Source organism: Erythrolamprus reginae, chromosome Z, assembly GCF_031021105.1.
Source record: "Erythrolamprus reginae isolate rEryReg1 chromosome Z, rEryReg1.hap1, whole genome shotgun sequence".
Classification (NCBI taxonomy): domain Eukaryota; kingdom Metazoa; phylum Chordata; class Lepidosauria; order Squamata; family Dipsadidae; genus Erythrolamprus; species Erythrolamprus reginae.
In genome coordinates, this window is record NC_091963.1 from 150,564,239 (window position 1) to 150,585,026 (window position 20,788).

Consider the following 20,788-nt stretch of genomic DNA (forward strand, 5'->3'; position numbering starts at 1 on the left):
CTATATCGCTCTTTCTATCTCTATCTAACTATCTATCCATCTATGCATCCATCTATCTCTATCTCTCTCTATCCATCCATTAATCTACCTATCCATCCATCTATCTCTATCCATCCATCCATCCATCTCTATCCATCGATCTCTATCCATACATCTATCTGTATCTAACTATCCATCGATCTATGCATCCATTTATATCTATATCTATATCTATCTATCTATCTATCTATCTATCTATCTATCTATCTATCTATCTATCTATCTTTCTATCAATTTATAGTAATAGGGTTAATATTTATAGACCACTTCATAGTGCTTTTACAGCCCCCTCGAAGTGGTTTACAGAGTCAGCCCTCATGCCCCCAACAATCTGGATCCCCATTTGACCCACCTCAGAAGGATGGAGGGCTCAGTCAACCTTGAGCCGGCGGTGAGAATTGAACTGCTGAACTACAGCTAGCAGTTAGCTGAAGTTAGCCTGCAGTGTTGCTCTCTCTAACCACTGCACCACCCCGTCTTTAAAAAGAAAGTATTTGCAAACAAAGCAGGACCCTAGACCACGTGAGCAGCACGCTATGGGATTTTATGGGATGGATGGATTTGCCTTTAATGTTCGTTCCGCAAAGCAACGAGCCCACTGTGGACAGCTGCAGGTCTGTCCTTCTGCACCATTCTTCCTCTTCCTCTTCCTCCTCCTCCTCTCTCCCTGCTTTGCACTGGAGGGTTTACTTGCTGCGGTACACCCAATCGGAGCCTGGCGGGGTCTCGGACCGGGACGGCCTCTTGGGGCTGGCTGCTGCGCCTTCGGTTGGCACATTCCCAGCTTGCATGACAGCGTTGACCACGTTATGGAACCGGGGAGGACTCCCGGCGGAGACCTGCAGCTGCTGTGTGGCGGGGGCCAGGGTCTCCACTTCCCGCCCTCGGCGTGGCTCGCGCCCCTCAAATTCCGCCTGTTCATCCTGGCTGAGGGTCCGTCGCCGACGGGGCCTTTCAGGAGTCGGCGAGCGACTCCCCGGTGGAGTCTGAGGGTGGACGGGGTAGATGAACACCTTGGCAGGACGCCGGGAGTGCTGTGCAGTGGGTAGATATTCTGCCTCCTGGCCGCTGGCTATGGAGCGACGATGAGGTTCTGCCACCGGGGGCCTTACGTATGGTTCTGTAGACACTACGGTGTTCCGGCGTTCTTCAGTAGGGGCATTGACCATCAGGTCGGAAGTCCCCACGGCAACATCTCGGAAATGGCGGCCGGGGTAGGCCGAGGGGGCCGAGGAGGTGCGGGGCCGGGGTCGGTTGTCACATTCGCAGTTATAATAACAGAGCGGGTTGTACGGCGGATAATCGGCGTGTGAGTGTTTGTGATGACGGTGCTCCTTGCATCGGTAGTGGCTGTTTTCCAAATTCATGGTGACCTTGAGCGGCTCCAGGGTGCACTGGAGGCAACGCCGTTGCGGCGACCGGCTTCGCCGCCGCCGCCTTCGTGGGGGTTCATCATCGGAGAATTGTATCGACGGCTTTTGTGGGAAGACTTTCTTCACCGGGCGGATGGGAACCTGAGGTTTTTCGGGTTCTGGAAAAGAGAGAAGATGCGTTGGCAAAAAAGATTGTGTGGAACGCGAGAGGCCACTGGTGGGTGCCACCACCGTGCCAGCATCCAAGTCATTTGGCATCTTGGCAGCCTCCGTGGATATAAAGCCAGCGGGATCGGACCTTGGACCTCTCACGCGGCAATCCTTTTTACAGCGTCTTTGAAAAAACATACCCTGTTTCCCCGAAAATAAGACGTACCCCGAAAGTAAGGCATGTCAGAGGTTTTGCAGAATTTGCTAATATAAGATACCCCCCGAAAATAAGGCGGAGTCAAGTTTACATACGGTACGGTGGAAAAACATACGGTACCATTCAAAGCTGTTCATAGTGTTACCGTAATAATGTGGCGTCCCCTGCTGGCCCCTTCCATCGCTTTGTACCGTCCAGTACAGCAGACACAGTCTGCTGCTGTCTCACTACCATTACAGTCTCCACTACAGTGCGTAGACTGTAGCTCCTCTGGTGGCCGGAAGCTGCAATAGCAGGAGTATACTGTTGTACCATATAAGTGCCGTCGTTTGTGTGTGTGGGTGCCATACTGACAGGTACCGTACTGTAATCAGTGTACCGTACAGTACACTTTCTTTGGGGGTGTCAGCTTTTCTGCCTGTGAATTTGTCTTGGCCAACAATTTTATGATTGCTGTACGAATGACTGTAATTGATTTTTAATATAATAATAGTTAACCATGTTGTTTTAATTTAATCGGATTATTTCATTGTAATTTACTGTTTTTTATGTTGTGAGTAGTGTTGGGCGAACCGAACTTGCATAGTTTGAGTCCGTGCCGAACTTTGGGAGGTTCGGCATACCGAACCCGAACCAAGACTTTTTCAGAAGTCCGTGTTCAGTTTCGGTGTTCGCTTGAACACCGCGGTTGGCGGGAGGAGGAGGCGGGGAGAGCCCCTACCTGCTTCCCCCTCCTGCCCACCGCCCGCTTGAAGCTGCCGGCCAGGATCCTGAAGTGCTGGGGGGAAGTGTCAGGCTCCATCAAGTGGCCGATGGCCGCGAGCCACCGAAATGAGAGAGAAGTATGGGCAGGGATTTTCAGCGGTTCCCGGCCGTTGCCCACTTGATGGAGCCTGACACTTGCCCCCCAGTGCTTCGCCTCCCGCTGGGCAAGAGGGCTCGGGAGGTAGGTGCTGCCAGACCGGCTTTTGAGCTTCAAGCGGGCGATGGCCGGGAGCCACTGAAAATCCCTGCCCCTAGTTCTCTCTTGTTTCAGCAGCTCATGGCCATCGCCCACTTGAAGCTGCCCACCAGCTTCACACTTATGACCGCTGTGGTCATATTGTCAAACGCTTGGCACCTGGACTTGCATTTGTGGTGGTGTCAGGGTCCCATGATCCCTTTTTTGTGACCTTCGGAGAAGCAAAGACAGGGGGGGGAGGCAGATTCACTTAACGACCCTGTAACTCATTTAACAACTGCTGTGATTCACTTAATGACCGTGGTAAAATAGGGCAAAACTCACTTAACAACGGTCTGGCTTCACAACAGGCAGTTTGGACTCCGTTGTGATCATAAGTCGAGGACTGCCTGTACACAAGAGTGCAAACAAACACACACACACACACACACACACACGGGACCCAGGGGAAGAGCCTTCTCTGTGGCGGCCCCAACCCTCTGGAATCAACTCCCCCCATAGATCAGGACTGCCCCCACCCTCCTTGCCTTTTGCAAATTCCTTAAAACCTACCTCTGCCATCAGGCATGGGGAAATTGATTCCCCTGGGCCGTTTTTGTTTTATGCCTGGTTTGTATGAGAAGTATGATTGCTTTTTATATTAAGGGTTTTTAAATTGTTTTAATCAATTGGATTTGTACTATTTTTATTGTTGTGAGACGCTCCAAGTCTTCGGAGAGGGGCGGCATACAAATCTAATATTAATAATAAATAAATAATAATAATAATAATAATAATAATAATAATAATAATCATACAGTAATAATAATCAAGCTGCAACGACTCTGGTGTAAGGCAGTGAAAGTGGTCCCAGTGGTACTTGGCACGCTGGGTGCAGGGCTAAAGGATCCCAGCGGACATTTGAAAGTCATCGGAATTGACAAAATCTCCATCTGTCAATTGCAAAAGGCCGCTTTACTGGGATCGGCAAACATAATTTGCCGCTACATCACGCAGTCCTAGGTGCTTGGGAAGCGCCCGACTGGTGATGAAATACGAAATCCAGCATAGTGATCTCGTTTGCTGTGTTGTACTGACGTAATAATAATAATAATAATAATAATAATAATAATAATAATAATAATAATACACACACATTCCTTGCTGACACGCAGAAGATGAAAAGTTTGAGCCTGCTTGTGTGGATGTCAGAAACCACAAAACGTGGCACCCACAGTGACTTTTGAGATCCCCCTTCCTAAGATTATGGAAGTGGGCTCACTCCTTCCAGACCCAGAAAGGATTCGGGTTGCCCTTTTTAAAAGCGCTTTTAAAGTTTTGTTTTCTTTCTTTAAAAAATAAAATTTTTATTAGATTCGTTTACATTTAAGAACAACATTGAAAAAGAAAAAGAAATGCCAACTTTACAAACAATACAATTAACATCACACCCACACCAAAAAAAAAGAAAAGAAAAAAACAGAAAAGGCACAAAACCCCCACAAATGCTGTCTATAGTGACAGCTAAACTGTAAATCCTTTATTTCCATTGATTTATAAGTTAATCATGCGGTGCTAAATATCAACAATACCAACAATAAAATTTTGAATGACAAATAGTTTGCTAAATGCTGTTTTTAATCCTAATTGTATTATTTTCCTTACAGTTATAGTAACTGAATTTAAACATGCCTGGGAAAAACACAGATCCATCCTAAGATAAAATATAGGAAATAGTATGTATGTATGTATGTATGTATGTATGTATGTATGTATGTATGTATGTATTTATTAGATTTGTATGCCACACAAATCCCAGCGACCGATTAAGTCCCACAGATTTGGCCTTCTCCGGGTCCAGTTAACTAAACAATGTCGTCTGGTGGGGCCCAAGGGAAGAGCCTTCTCTGTGGTGGCCCCGGCCCTCTGGAACCAACTCCCCCCGGAGATCAGGACTGCCCCCACCCTCCTTGCCTTTCGTAAACTCTTGAAAACTCATCTATGTCACCAGGCATGGGGAAACTAATATACCCCTTAGCTATTATAAGTTATGTATGGTTTTTGTTTGAGTTGTATGATTATTATTTTTTTTAATATAAGGGTTTTAAACTGTTTTTTTAACTATTGGATTTGTATATTGTGTATTGTCCTGTTGTGAGCCGCTTGGGAAGCGCCCGACTGGTGATGGAATACGAAATCCAGCATAGTGATCTCGTTTGCTGTGTTGTATTGACTTATTACTACTACTACTACTACTACTACTACTACTACTACTACTACAAAGTTGGAAGGGACCTTGGTGATTTTCTAGTCCAACCCCCTGCTATAGCAGGAAACCCTACACCACCTCAGTTTTAAACTGAGTTTTACAAGAGAGATGGGATTCAGACGGTTCAGGTGAACGGGATTTTAATTTTACAACTGGTTCGCCTTACCGGAAGTTGCAAAGGACTGGCTAGCCCCTCATGTCCTGCTTCACTCCTCCTAGGAGTCTTCATGCAGCCTGTTTTGGATGTGTGGTAAGTACAGGGCTGCGTTGCGGCACTCAGAGGACCAAAAACGGGCGTACTGGAAGTACTGGAGCCAGGGAGAGGCCACTTTCAGTCTGCTGGAAGCTCGAGCAAAGCCTCCGGAGCCTGGGGAGGGTGAAAACACCCTACTCCACCCTCCCCATGGTGCAGGTGGCTGAGTAGGCTATGCCCACACACCCACAGACATCCACAACTAGCCAGAGAGAACCCGTTGCTAATTTTTTTTTCAAAACACCGCTTTCAAACTAAAACTGTTGAGAGCCCCTTTGGAAACTAGTAAATAGTTGTTGGCCGCTGTTTTATTGTTGTGTTTTAAAGGGTGGATTAGAAACATAGAAACATAGAAGATTGACGGCAGAAAAAGACCTCATGGTCCATCTATTCTGCCCTTATACCATTTCTTCTGAGTCTTCGGAGAGGGGCGGCATACAAATCTAATAAATTATAATTATTCCTGCCTCCAAGTTTGGTCCCCACATGATGAAGAAGATATTGAGGTTTTGGAAAAAAGTGCAGAGAAGAGCAACTGAAAGGATGAAAGACCTGGAGACAAAAACATACCCTGTTTTCCCGAAAATAAGACGTACCCCGAAAGTAGGGCATGTCAGAGGTTTTGCAGAATTTGCTAATATAAGGCACCCCCCGAAAATAAGGCGGAGTCAAGTTTACATACGGTACGGTGGAAAAACATACGGTACCATTCAAAGCTGTTCATAGCAGACCCGTAATAATGTGGTGTCCCCTGCTGGCCCTTTCCATCGCTTTGTACCGTCCAGTACAGCAGACACCGTCTGCTGCTGTCTCACCGCCATTACAGTCTCCACTACAGTGCGTAGACTGTAGCTCCTCTGGTGGCCGGAAGCTGCAATAGCAGGAGTATACTGTTGTACCATATAAGTGCCGTCGTTTGTGTGTGTGGGTGCCATACTGGCAGGTACCGTACCGTAATCAGTGTACTGTACGGTACACTTTCTTTGGGGGTGTCAGCTTTTCTGCCTGTGAATTTGTCTTATTTGAGAAATATAAGGCACCCTCCGAAAATAAGACGTAGCACAACTTTTGGGGCAAAAATTAATATAAGACAGTGTCTTATTTTCGGGGAAACATGGTATGAAGAAGAACAGTTGTGGGATTTGGGCATTTAGCCATCATTCATAATTCCCTCAACATTGCTAAACTATTTACTAAGTCTGCACTACTATTAGAAGTTTTTTTCACCTATTTCCTCCACCCATTTCCTTGTCTTGATCTGCAGTGCTCTAAAGCGACATTTAGAGGGTGGGAGTTAAAACAATTTTTGTCCAGGATGCGAGGGGTCAGTAAAAATTTCCATGTCCGTCTTTTTGATTTGTGCAGCATGCGGGTCCTCAATGGAGGGCAGGTTAGAGAGAGAAATATTTGCCTTTACCTAGGATCAAACTCCCAGCCTCCTAATGGCGAGGTAAGAGCTCCACTAGTCACCAATTAACTTCTATGCTTTACTAATGTTCAAAAAACCAACAACATTTCAACCAAAGTCGTTCCATGCCGGCCGATCCCCACCAGCCCATTTTCTGCCATCAACAGCGCCCCCCCCCACTACTCACCTTTGGGGGCAGCCCGGCCTCTGCACAGGTTCCTCACACAGCAGCAGAAATAATAGCAGATCTGGGAGGAAAGAAGGAGGAAGTCTGATGAAGAAGATTTTATAATAAGTTTTATAATTTAATTTAATTACAAAGATCTACAAAAAAAATTTTTTTGTAATCATCTCGTACTTTTCTGAATCATTTTTTAATTCTGATTTCAAAATATATAGTTTTTCTGTAGAAGGTATGGCTTCCACGGAGGTACAGTATAAGAAATATACTGGCGACATTAAGAAAACAGTAATCTACGTATCAGAAATAAACGTAATAACAAAAAATGCTTCCATGTCAGACACTTTATGTGATAGAGCAAAACTAAGCATATTTTTGGAATCAGCACGTCAAACTACATAAAACAGACACATTACTATTGCTGATGATTTTTGTGTGTGTGTTGACCAGTGTTGTTATTTAATTAATTATAATTAATTAAATTATACCATCCAGCTCCACCCAGGGATATGGATGATTTAATTTTGGAGTTTTAAATTGTAATATTGTTTTAAAATGCTGAGCGCCACCTAGAGTCTGGAAGGAGTTATGTGGCTTATAAATAAATTAAATTAAGTTTTATAATAAGCAAAGCCGCTATGAGGGCCGGAAGATTTGTCTGTGTCTTTATTTAATTTCTACACTGCTGGTCCCATCTAAGTGAGTTGGAGGGATTGACAAAACCGTCTCAAAATATTGTGAATAAAAGCAGACCTTTAAATTTGAAGAACTGAGGAAAAACAGACCGATGAATATGAAAGAGGTGCAAAAATAAGATATTGATTCATTGGATTGGATAAAAATGTAAAAAAAATAAAATAAAAATGGCTCATTTCTTCATTGCTTATTTGACCCCTATATGACAATTATTAAGTGTTGTACATCATGATTCTTGACAAATCTATTTTTCTTTTATGTCCACTGAGAGCATCTGCACCAAAGACAAATTCCTTGTGCGTCCAATCACACTGGGCCAATAAAGAATTCTATTCTATTCTATTCTATTCTATTCTACTCAACTCTACTCCATTCCATTCCCATTCTATTCCAAATGTATAATTATATACATAATCATATACATAATTTTAAATATGTTGTGCCCCATGGGAGTTGTAACTTAAAACATATCAAAAACATACATAATTATATACATAATTTTAAAAATGTTGTGCTCAGTTAAGGGATGCAATTTTTTTTAATACCACACTGTGGGCGTGGCTTATTTTGTGGCTTGACAATCATGTGACCCGGGGTGCTTAAAGGTCATGTGACTGGCTTAAAGGTGGCCAACTTGATGTCACTCACATCAAGGGTTAGGGTTAGGGTGCCTGGCCTCTCCTCGCCTCAAAGAGACACAATTTCCCTCTCTGTTCACTATTACTGAACTTCCAAAATATACTCTTTAATTCTATGTATACAAGCCATATGTGTACATACGTATTACACACAGGCAGACAAAAATATACATTATCTATAAACAGTGTATGTGTATATATATACACATATGTACGCACGCATGCACAACTCTTCTAAAATTACACACATTCAACCTCATTTACTGCGATAGGAAAAACATACCCAGAGCCCAGAAAGAAAAAAAAAGAAAAAAATTCAATTTTTTTCTACCAGTTCTGCATACCTGGCCATATCCGAAGGCGCCTATCACTGGTTGTGCCCCATGGGAATTGTAGTTTAAAACATACAGTATTTTAAAATATGTTTTAAACTACAATTCCCATGGGGCACAACCAGTGATAGGCGCCTTCGGATACGGCCAGGTATTTATTTAAACATATTTATACATACATAATTGTACATTTTTATCTGATTTATCGTGAATCAATATCCTATTTTTGCACCTCTTTTATGTTTATCGGTCTGTTCTTCCTCATTCCTTTCTGTTTAAAGGTCTGCTTTTATTCATAATATTCTGTCAATCCCTCAAGAATCACTTAGATGGGACAAGCGGCATAGAAATTAAAAAGACATAGACAAACTGTCTGGCCCTCATATGCTGCAACATCGTGCCAGTCAATGACTACTTCAGCTTCCAATAAATTGAATTGCATTGAATTCAACCGCAACTACACAAGAGCACGCAACAGATTCAAGCTTAATATTAACCACTCCAAACTTGACTTTAAAAAATATGGTTTCAACAATCGAGTTGTCGAAGCGTGGAACTCATTACCTGACTCAGTAGTGTCAACCCCTAACCCCCAACATTTTTCCCTTAGACTATCCATGATTGACCTCTCCAGGTTCCTTAGAGGTCAGTAAGGGGCGTGCATAAGTGCACCAGTGTGCCTTCCGTCCCCTGTCCAATTGTCTCTCCTTCTCTCATTTATCTTTTCTTCCTTTCAAATTTGTTCACCTATACTTTTATATCTTTTCTTCTATTCTTTTCTTTACTTATATTACTACATATCCATTCTCTTCAATGTGTATTATGTATTGGACTAAATAAATTAATTAATTTTTTTTTTAAAAAAATGTATATATGGAAATTGTGGAGGAAAAAAATATTTTTTAAAGGGTAATTTTAAAATGCCCAGAAAACAGACTTTTAAAAAATTCTAACTAAAAAATAGAAAACGAAGGTGCAAAATTGGGGGTACAATTGAGCTCTGAAGGCTACAAGGTGCAACTGCCTGTTCTTGGACAAGACTACAACTCCCATGGGGCACAATCCTCCCCCCCATCACCTAGACTGGAGTCCTTCCCTCCCCGTAGTAGAGGTAGTCCTCGATTTATAATGGTCCCCTTAGCAACAGTTCAAAGGGCATCGAAGAAAGGGAGTTAACGACCGTCGCAACATCGCCGGAGTCGCGGCCAATCGACATTCAGAGGTTGCTTGGCGGCCACCTCATATTTACAACGGTGATTACGGTCATAATTCCTGACGAAAAAAGCCTGGAGGGGGACATGGATTCTCTGAACAACCCTGTCGCTTGTTTCATGACTGCGGTGTTTCACTTAATAACCACAGCGCGAAAAAGGGGCCCAACTCACAACTTGTCTCGTTTAGCGATGAAAATCGGTCAAAGGTCGAGGAGCCACTGGATTTTATTTTATTTTATTTATTATTATTTATTATTTATTTAGTAGAGTAGGAAGGGACCTTATAGATCATCTAATCCAGTATTCCCCAACCTTGGCCACTTGAAGATATCTGGACTTCAACTCCCAGAATTCCCCAGCCAGCATTCGCTGGCTGGGGAATTCTGGGAGTTGAAGTCCAGATATCTTCAAGTGGCCAAGGTTGGGAAACACTGATCTAATCCAACCCTCTTTGATCATTATTTGATGGACCCGTCGTGGATGCCATCTTTAAGACTTGCCGTCGTACTCTGCCTGACCCTGTCGCTCGCTTCACGATGGTGGCATGGAAAAGTGGGCCCAACTCGCAACTGTCTCGCTTAGTGACGGAAATCAGTCGTAGGTCGAGGAACCCCTGGATTTTTTTAATTTTGTTTTATATTTTATTTTTTCATTCGATTTTTATGCCGTCCCTAAGGACTCTTGAATTCTGCACCCCGCGTAGGCAGCTGGGCCAACCAAGTCGCTAGCCCTCAGTTTATTTATTATTTATTTATTAGAGTCCGAAGAGGTCTTGTAGGTCATCTAGTCCAACCCCCTTTAATCAAGAGGCCGCCTTTAACCCTTGCCGTTGTACTCCACAGGAGGAGGGAGGAACCCTCCGCTGCTGATAACCCCCCACCCACCCCGCAAGTCGAGGCCTCCCGTGCCCGGCCCCCGGATCCACCAGGGGCCCCTCACCACGGTGGCCAGTTTGAGGGCCAGCTGCACCACCACGATCAGGGCCAGGAGGACGGCCACGGTCTCGTGGAGCTCCAGGCAACAGCCCTCGGGGGGTGGGTGGCACAGGAGGCTGGTGTCCCCCATGGGCGAGGCGCCAGGGCCGGCGGCAGGTGGCCGGCTGAGCCAGGCATCCCCTCCACTTGGCACAGGGGCCGCTGCTCTCCCGGGCTCTGGGGGGGTCAGAGTGGGGGGAGAGCCCTCTGGAGGGCCAAGCAGGGTTTGTGATGCAAGCCAGCCCCTCCCTGGCCCACCCGGGGATTGTGAGATGGAGGGGGCTGGGGGCTGCATGGGGGGGAGGGGGTAGACTTCCCTCCTGAGCCCCAAGGTGCCCCCCTCCCGCTTTTGTATCCGTTTTCCCCCTTAGCGCCACCTGCACTCTCCCTTTTCTACACCTTCTTTCCTTCCTTCTTTTCTCCCCTCTTCCATTCTGATACCTTCCTCCCTTTCCCCTCCCTCTTTTCTACCTCCTTCCTTCCTTCTCCGTTTTCTCTCCTTCCTTCCTTCCCTCTCTCCTCCTTCTCCTTACCTTCCTTCCTACTCCTCCCTCTCCCCTCCCTCCATCTTTTCTATTTCCTTCCCTCCCTCTCCATTTTCTCTCCTTCCTTCCCTCCCTCCCTCAGCCTTTTCCTTCCTTCCTTCCTTCCTCCTCCCTTTTCTATACTTCCTTCCTTCCCTCTCTCCTCCTTTTCCTCTTTCCTTCCTTCCTTCTTCTCCTTCCCTCCCTCCCTCCCTCCCTCCCTCCATCTTTTCTATTTCCTTCCCTCCCTCTCCATTTTCTCTCCTTCCTTCCCTCCCTCGCTCCCTCCCTCCCTCTGCCTTTTCCTTCCTTCCTTCTTTCCTTCCTTCCTCCTCCCTTTTCTATACTTCCCTCCCTCTCTCCTCCTTTTCCTTCCTTCCTTCTCCTCCTTCCCTCCCTCCCTCTTTTCTATCTCCTTCCCTCCCTCTCCATTTTCTCTCCTTCCTTCCCTATCCTTTCTCTCCCTTCCAACAAAGCTCAGAGACACCACAGAGCCCCCCTTGACTGGTCCAGACCCCCCCCCACTTCCTCATGCATTCGGCCACCAGATGGCGCCACCAGGCCGAAAGATGAAAGCAAGGAGGAGAATCGACAAGATCTAATCCCCCCACCACCAAAAACGTCATCCCTGCTGGGAACACTCGTTGAAGACCCCTCCCCCACGCACACCAAGCCTTTTGGACCCCCGAGAGTCAATTTCCTCTCCCCCTCCCCAACCCAAAAGTCAGGAGGATCCCCCAAATCCAAGCCCCCACCTGCATAGTGGGTGAACACTCCCTCCCGGTGCCATCTCTGCCAAGGGAGCCTAAGAAGCCCCCAGCTGAGTGGGCTCGACCCCCCAGACCCTTTGTGGGGCCTGCATCTGGACACCCCCCCCCCCTCTTGGAGGCTCTCCCCACAACTCACTTTCCTGCTCGAGAAGGGCTACAAAATTTTTTACTACCACACTGTGGACTCATTTTGTGGGTGTGGCTTGCCGGCCATTTGACCAGGTGGGAATGGCTTGACGATCATGTGACCAGGGGATGGCTTAAGGGTCATGTGACTGGCTTAAAGATGACCAACTTGATTGTCACTCATGTCAAGGGTTTGAGTTAGGGTGCCTGGCCTCTCCTGGCCTCAAAGAGACACAATTTCCCCATCTATTCACTATGACTGAACTTCCAAAATGTACTATTTAATTCTATGTATACAGGCCATATGTGTACATACATATTTATTTATTTTATTTATTCATTTGTCCAATACACAAATACATAGAAAGAAAAATAGACATGTAGTAATATAGATAAGGGTAAAGTGAACTTAGAGGAGAGGATATATGAAAGAAAGAGAATATATAAGATAGGTGAAAGAAAGGAAAGACAACTGGACAGGGGACGAAAGGCACACCAGTGCACTTATGTACGCCCCTTACTGGCCTCTAAGGAACCTGGAGAGGTCAATCGTGGAGAGTCTAAGGGAGAGAGTCTATATTACACATAGACACACAAAAATATACATTATCTACTATATAAACTGTATATTTATGTACACACAGACACACACGCACGCACACCCAGCTCTTCTAAAATTATACACATTCAACCTCATTTACTGTAATAGGGAAAACACCCAGAGCCCAGAAGGGGAAAAAAAGGGGGGGGAATCAAAATTTTGCTACCAGTACTGCGTACCTGACCATACCTGTAGGAGCCCATCACTGCTCACGTCCATCGCTCTCAGCCGTCGGATATTTCTGCGGCTAGTCGTCGGAGAATTAGGCCCAAATTCTGCCGCACGAATCCCAGCGACCGGTTAGGTCCCACAGAGTGGCCCTTCTCCGGGTCCCGTCAACAAAACAATGTCGTTTGGCGGGACCCAGGGGAAGAGCCTTCTCTGTGGTGGCCCCGGCCCTCTGGAACCAACTCCCCCCAGAGATTAGAATTGCCCCCACCCTCCTTGCCTTTCGTAAACTCCTTAAAACCCACCTCTGTCGTCAAGCGTGGGGGAACTGAGACATCTCCCCCTGCCTATGTAATCCTAGTGCATGATATGATTGTATGTATGTTTTTTATACTGGGGTTCCTTGCTTTTAGATTTTTAAATGTATAATTGTTATCTTAGATTTTAATTATTAGATTTGTCAGTATATATTGTTTTTGTCACTGTTGTGAGCCGCCCCGAGTCTGCGGAGAGGGGCGGCATACAAATCTAATTAATAATAATAATAATAATAATAATAATAATAATAATAATAATAATAATAAATTCCCATGGCTGAGCAACTGACGTTTGTGAACTGAATTTGGCCCTGCTGGGCGACTTCCTTGGCCGCCGTCGTTAAGCGAATCCCTTGCCATTAAGTTAGTAACCCTGTTCTTAAATGAAGCCGGCTCTCCCCTGTTGACTTGGCTGGTCACATTAAAATTCCCCACCTGGACTGTCAGAAATAGGAAGGGGGCTGGCAAGGGTCCGAATTTTGATTTCCCAAAGCAGGGCCTGGTCATTAAGGGTGAAAAACGGCCGTTAGGTCCCTTCAGTTCGGTCGCTAAACGAAAATTGATCGTGGAGAACTATCTGCATTCTTTTTATTTTTCTTTTCTTTTTGGGGGGTTATTTTTTTAAAAACTTTTCTCCATACAAACGTCTTCGATACATTTTAGAATATTTTTATTGTATAATAAAAACAGTATCGAGTTAGCACATTATATACTAATGTATAATTAATTATTTATAATTAATCTCCCCCCAAATTATTAGTTCCCAATTAATTACTTCCGGTGTCAATCCAACCTCCCCCCCCCCATCTTGACCTCTAATTTTGTCATCCTCTCGTTGAATTCAAGCTTAATTTCCTTTAAACCTTATTAAATTAATATCCTTCTCCTTTAGTACTTCAGGTATGCCTCCTTCTTACGTATTCTCCAAAACCCTTACAAGAAAAAATAATTTATCAAATACAAACAATAAAAAGGGGGGGGGTTGTAATTCAAAAACAGAAGGAAAAGAAAAGAAGAAAAAAAGAGAAAGAAAAAGCAAAATAAACAAAAAGAATATAATAATAATAATAATAATAATATATAAAATAAATATATAAAATAAAAATATAATAATATAATATTATTATATTATAACAATATAAAAATTAACCAAACCATTATTTTAAAACTTCAATTAATAATCATCTTAACATTATAATCATATTTCATTCCAAATCATAACCAATTATTATTCAAATATTTATCACTTCATTGTCATTATCTTTCCCATCCCTGTCTATTTTTAGGGCTCCTGTCCTTTAAAATGGGTGTCCGGCCTTGGTCCCTTTAAGTAACCTGTGGAATTCTGGGAGTTGAAGTCCAGAGGCCTTAAAGGGACCAAGGTTGGACATTCCTGCTTGGAACCTTTCCAGTGTTTTAGGTGTCAATCAAGGTTGGCCACTTTTAAGACTTGTGGACTTCAACTCCCAGCATTCTCCAGGTGTCCTAGGCTAGGTGGCTGGAGAATTCTGGGAGTTGAAGTCCACGAGTCTTAAAAGTGGCCATGTTCGGAGGCCTCTGATTTATGCGCCGGTATGCATGGACCACAGCTGTGGAAACCTTCTCAAGAAGGTTGTGGGTCCAATTGAGATTGGGATGAAAGAAAGGAGAGGAGGAGGAGAAAGGAAGGAGATGAACAAGAGGAGAAGGAGATGGAGAAGAAGGAAAGAAAGGAAGAAGAAGAGGAGGAGGAAGAGGAGGAGGAAGAAGAAAATAACTAGGGGCTCCTTAATGCTCTCTGAGCTTGTGGCTTTCTTGCAGATGTTTCATGGCCCAGCTTGATAACATCATCAGTGCTAGAAGGGAATGGTGTTTGCAAATGGGAGGAGGAGGAGGAGGACTGTGGGGTCCATAATGGTCTCTCAGCTTAGTGGTTTTCCTGCAGACTTTTCAAAACCCAGCTAGGTAACTTCTTCAGTCCTAGAAAGGAATGGAGTTTGAAGAGGAGAGGAGGAGGCAGGCAAGAGATTTTGTGTGTGTGTGTGTGAGAGAGAGAGAGCTTAAATAACAAATTTAAACAAGATTGCAGGCGAACAGCTGCAAATTTGCAATCAATTGCTACTCCCAGGGGTTCTCTCAGGGGGCTTTGCAAAGCATGGCAGACACTGTGTGTGTGAGAGAGGGTGGTTTTGTGTGTGGTATGTGCGTGCGCGTGTATAATTCCCAAAGTGCCTCCCTCCCCTGCAAGGTAGGTCAGGTCTGGAAACGCTACTAGGAACTTCAAGGTATTCTGCTTTATTGTTGCAAGTGTGTATTTGCACTGGGTGTGCTTCTCTTTGTGCGTGAGGTCCTCAATTTATGGCCACTCATTTAGTGACAGGAACCCTCAATCTGGGTATTGTATTGGCAGTTCTGTGTTAGCAAAACCTTCAGAAGAGAAGGATTTAGGGGTAGTGATTTCTGACAGTCTCAAAATGGGTGAACAGTGTGGTCGGGCAGTAGGAAAAGCAAGTAGGATGCTTGGCTGCATAGCTAGAGGTATAACAAGCAGGAAGAGGGAGATTGTGATCCTGCTGTATAGAGCACTGGTGAGACCCCATTTGGAATAATACTGTGTCCAGTTCTGGAGACCTCACCTACAAAAAGAGATGGGTCAAATTGAACGGGTCCAAAGACGGGCTACAAGAATGGTGGAAGGTCTTAAGCATAAAACGTATCAGGAAAGACTTCATGAACTCCATCTGTATAGTCTGGAGGACAGAAGGAAAAGGGGGGACATGATCGAAACATTTAAATATGTTAAAGGGTTAAATAAGGTCCAGGAGGGAAGTGTTTTTAATAGGAAAGTGAACACAAGAACAAGGGGACACAATCTGAGGTTAGTTGGGGGAAAGATCAGAAGCAACGTGAGAAAATATTATTTGACTGAAAGAGTAGTAGATCCTTGGAACAAACTCCCAGCAGACATGGTCGGTAAATCCACAGTAACTGAATTTAAACATGCCTGGGACAAATACTGTATATATCCATCCTAAGATAAAATACAGGAAACAATATAAGGGCAGACTAGATGGACCAGGAGGTCTTTTTCTGCTGTCAATCTTCTATGTTTCTATTTATGACGGTTGCAGTAAAATGAGAAAGTTGTTCGATGGGACAAAAGCCCTCTTAGTGACCATCTCGTTTAGTGACGTAAATTTGGAGCTCGATGGTGGTTCGCAAGTCGAGGATTGCTTTTGGGGCAAAGCCTCCATGGGAGGCAAGCGGTCAGGCTATCCATGGATTGGACACATTCGGGTTGGAAGGACACTGGGTCTATTGGAGGGGCTCCCCAAAAGAGGCTCTCGGTCCCCACCACCTCTTCAATTTTTCAGGGGGCCATTCCATGAATGGAATGGCAGCCCCTTCCCCTCCAAAACCAGCCTTGCTTGATTTATCTCGAGTGAGAAGGGCCCTTTGGAGGTCATCTAGCCAACCCCCTGCTTTAAGCAGGAAAACTTGCCCCACCTGAGGATAAGTGGTTTTTGGTCCGTGGTGGGAGCTTAATACCTACCCAACATCATAGCTTGGGGGGATTGATTGTTTGCCCCCCCTAATTCTCACCGGAGGGTGAATTTGGCAGAACTTTAAGTGAGATATTTAGCTGCTGAGGGTGATGGGAGCTGGAATCTATTGTTATGAGAAGGCGACGAATGCAAGAGAAGGAGATGGAGGGTCTCTTTAAGACTTGGCTCCCTTCCCCACCTTCACAAGGTGGGGAGGGGGCTTCAAACCAATGAGGATGGGGCTTCAAACCCCAAAGCCTCCCCTCAAGGCAAGACAAGAAGCAAAGGGATGGAAACTAATCCCGGAGAGAAGCTACCTGGAATTAAAAGAGGAATTTCCTGGCATTGAGAATGCATTAGTCAGCGGAGCTCCTTGCCACTGGAAGTTGGGTCTGCTCCACCATTGGAAGTTTCCAAGAGGTGGTTGGACAACCGTTTGTCTGGAATGACGTAGGGTGTTCTGTTTAAGCAGAGGGTTGGACTAGAACAGGGATTTTCAACCTTTTTTGAACCGCGGCACATTTTTTACATTTACAAAACCATGGGGCACATTGAGGGGGGGGGCTAAGAAAGTTTGGACAAAAAAATTCTCTCTCTCTCTCTTCCTCCCTTTCGCTCTATTTCTCTCTCCCTCCCTCTTTCTCTCCCTCCCTTTTTTTCTCTCTCTCTCCATCCCTCTTTCTTTTTCTCTTCCTTCTTTCCTCTTTTTTGCTCTCTTTCTCTCTCCCTCCCTACTTCCCTCTATGTCTTTCTCTCTCTCACCGTCCCTCCCTGTCTTTCTCTCTCTCTCTCCCTTTCCTTCTCTCTCCCTTTCTTTCTTTCTTTCTCTCTTGCTCTCTCTCTCTTGCTCTCTCTCTTGCTTTCTCTCTCGTTCTCTTTCTTTTTCTCTCTCTTGTTTTCTTTCTCGCTCTCGCTCTCTTTCTTTCTCTCTCTCTTGTTTTCTTTCTCGCTCTCGCTCTCTTTCTTTCTCTCTTGTTTTCTTTCTCGCTCTCGCTCTCTTTCTTTCTTTCTCTCTTGCTTTCTTTCTCTCTCTGAGCTTCGCAGCACATCTGACCATGTCTCACGGCACACTAATGTGCCACGGCACACTGGTTGAAAAACACTGGACTAGAAGACCTCCAAGGTCCCTTCCAAATTCTAATATTCTGTATTCTGAACTTGGCCTAGTTAAATCTGACATTCCAGCACCATGAATTTTGGTGGTTGGGCTAAACGATCAAGCCACGATTGACAGTTTAGGATGGCAGGCGGACAATGGTGGCTTATTCAACCATCCACGATTCCCTCGAATCCGAGTGTAGCTTTAACAAGCCCGATTTTTAAATTTAATTTAAAATTTGAATTTATTAGATTTAATAATAATAATAATAATTAATAATTTATTAGATTTGTATGCCGCCTCTCTTCAAGGACTTGGGGCGGCTTATTTATATAAAGCCTCCCAAATCCTTCCGCATCCTGGACAATGTTACAACCAGTTAAAAACAATAGAAAACAGTGAAAACCCCTGAACATAAATTCATAATCATAAAATTGATTAAATCAAATTTATTAATGGATTAAAATCTTATAATCGTCCATCAAGTTGGAGGCAAATGGACTTCTGGTTGTTTCCAAAGACATTTTAAGAGACTACAACTCCCAGAATTCCCTCCCTCATGCCTGTTCTGGAAGCAGAAGCCCCATATGGGGGGCACACCTGGTCTGGGGGGGTGGAGTGGGAAGGAGGGGGCCAGATTTCTTACCAGAATTGGGCCCTACATCCAACTGGGTGATCTGCTATCCTGAAAACTGATGAGTGGGATTAATCCATTGATGGTCAGGGGCCCCTAATGGAGAAGACCCTCAGATCCCCCCCATTTGCTGACTGTCTGGATTCAGCACTTTTCCAAAAGCCCCCCCCAAACTCAGGGGCCTGCCAACCCCTCCCCCTGCCTCACACCTGGTTTTCCAGGATGGAGCTGAGACCCTCCTCAAATTGCTCCCTCTTTGTGTGTGTGTGTGTGGGGGGGTTACTCAGCCTTTAAGGGACCCCAATCACCTCCCACTGCCATGCCACATGAGGGGAGGGGGGTCCGGATTGCACAAGCGCCCCTCCCTCAATGGCTTTGAGGGTGGGTGTATCCTGCCACTTGGGGAAGGAGAGGTCCGGGTTCTTTTTGCTTCTTCGACCTTGAGAGGGGGGGTCCTGCAACTTGGGGGGAGGGTGGGTCCGGACCGCGTGACTGGTCTGTTTCTCCCGCCCCTTTCTCTTGAGGTGCCCCCTTCTCAATCCCTTCCAAAGGGGGTCTCCCCGAGGCTTTGCCACTTTTGGGGGGGTTCTTTCAGGGTTCTTTCCCGGCCTTGAAGGGGGGGGGGGGTCCCGCCACTTGGGGAAGGGAGGGGGGAGGTCCGACCCGCGCGACTGGTCTTGTTTCTCCCGCCCTCCCCCCTCCCCACCTCCTTTCTCCAGAGACGCCCCGTCCTCAAATCCGTTTCAAAGCCTGCCACTTTGGGGGTGGGGTCCGGGTTCTTCTTCTTCTTCTTCGCCCCCCCTCCCGTCGTCTTCTCCAGAGGCGGCCCCTCCCGCGCGGCTCCCGCCCCCCCCATCAAATCCCCCCTTCGCCCTGACGCGGCGGTGGGCGAGGCAGGCAGGCAAGCGAGCGAAGGAAGAAGCTTCGGCAGGCAGGCGGGGGTCGCTGGGGGGTCCCGTCGCCGGGGCGTCTCTTCTTCTCTCTCCGGTCGCTCGGGCTGGGCGCAAAAGACCCCCCCCCACCGGTATCCCCCTCCCTCCCTCGCCGTGCCCCCCCCGCAATGGCCTTGGGCTAAAAGAGCCGCCTCCTCCCGCACCCCCCCTCCCCCCCCCCCACAGGATGCGGCCAGCGCGCGTCGAGGGCGGCGGAGGCGGAGAGCCCCGCGCGGCGGCGGCGGCGGCTGCACCCCGAGACCCGGCCGGCGAGCGCGGAGCGCAGAGGAAGCGGCGGCGGCGCGGCGGCGGCTCTTTCTCCTCCTCCTCCTCTTCCTCTTCCTCCTCTTCTTCTTCATTCTCTTCTTCCCGCTAAGGCCGGTAAGCATCCTCCGAGCGATTTGGGTGGGTTGGCGAGCGAGCGAGGGACCCCCGCCCTCCCCGACACCCGTGGATGCCCCCCCACCTCTGCTTATCTCCCCCAGCCCCCTCCCCGCCAATCCGCATCCATCCATCCATCCATCCACCCATCTCTAGCAGCAAAATTCCCCCTACCCCCACCCTGGATGGTCTTTTGAGGAGGGGGGGGGGAAGAACGGCCTGGCCTCCTTCCAACGCGCTCGCCCCCTCCCCAATTCGGGGGGGGGGGACAGCCCTTCTTTCCTTCCTCGCCCGCCCATCCAACCACCCCTCGCGCATCGTTCCCAACCGAGGATATCGGTATATCTGCCCCCCTCTCCCCCCTCCTCAGGTAGATTTTCCCGCGAGGGGGTGTTCTTGAAGCCCACCCTCCTTTTTTATGCTCCTGCGATGGTGTTGGCTGCCTCCCTCCATCCTCGGGTGCTTTCTCCCCCACCGACCCACATATCCCCCCCCCCCCGTGCACCTCCCGGACGTCGGCTCCTCTCTCGTCCTTTTGGGGATACCCCACCACCACCTTTTTCTCCCTCGTACCCGGACCCCCCCTTTTGGGGGCTTCCCTGGAGGCTTGAACGTGGCTTTTTTTGGCGTGGCGAAGGGGGGGGGGCGACGGCGGTGGTGGTCGCGCGCAGCAGGGAGGTTGCTGACACATACAACCGCTCTCGCCTCGGCGAGTTCCCCACCCCCCAATTCTTTCTCTGAGATGGGGTGGGTGGGGGCGGTGGGGGAAGAGCAGCTGTGATTAACGGGGGGGGGGGAGATGGCTGGCTTGTTGGGGGGTGCGAGTCAGCAGTAGCAAGGCCTCTATGTGTGTGTGTGAGAGAGTTGGGGGCTTCCGGAGTCCCCCCAAAGAGCAGGTGGGGTTTCTGTAACAGTGGGGCTATGAGAGGTGGGGGGCATCTGAAACCCACCCACCCCCATACACACACATTGTCAGTCTCTAGATGGGGTTGGCCATTCCTGGAAAGATGGCAGGAGGGCTCAGGTGT

General features: G+C 46.9%; 2 protein-coding genes across 2 annotated transcripts in view; one reads left to right on the plus strand and one right to left on the minus strand.

Annotated features, from left to right (window-relative positions):
• Window positions 1-562: 562 nt before the first annotated feature.
• LOC139153068 (uncharacterized) lies at window positions 563-12,098 on the minus strand. The gene is made up of 3 exons (XM_070726621.1): window positions 11,964-12,098; window positions 6,837-6,897; window positions 563-1,570 (listed from the first exon to the last, which is right to left on the minus strand). The coding sequence occupies exons 1-3, from the start codon at window positions 11,967-11,969 to the stop codon at window positions 726-728; spliced, it is 912 nt and encodes a 303-aa protein (XP_070582722.1). The 5' UTR covers window positions 11,970-12,098; the 3' UTR covers window positions 563-725.
• A 7,599-nt stretch (window positions 12,099-19,697) lies between these two features.
• LOC139154718 (neuroligin-2-like) overlaps window positions 19,698-20,788 on the plus strand; it is a 77,762-nt gene continuing 76,671 nt past the window's right edge. Inside the window, exon 1 of the mRNA XM_070729635.1 lies at window positions 19,698-19,760. The gene's annotated coding sequence lies outside the window, so the exon portion shown is untranslated. The remainder of the gene's footprint in view (window positions 19,761-20,788) is intronic.

Coding starts and splice junctions, on each gene's coding strand:
- LOC139153068 (XM_070726621.1), bottom strand. Junction 1,571..6,836: donor AGGCCGGGCTGCCCCCAAAG/GTGAGTAGTGGG, acceptor TCTCTTTTCCAG/AACCCGAAAAACCTCAGGTT.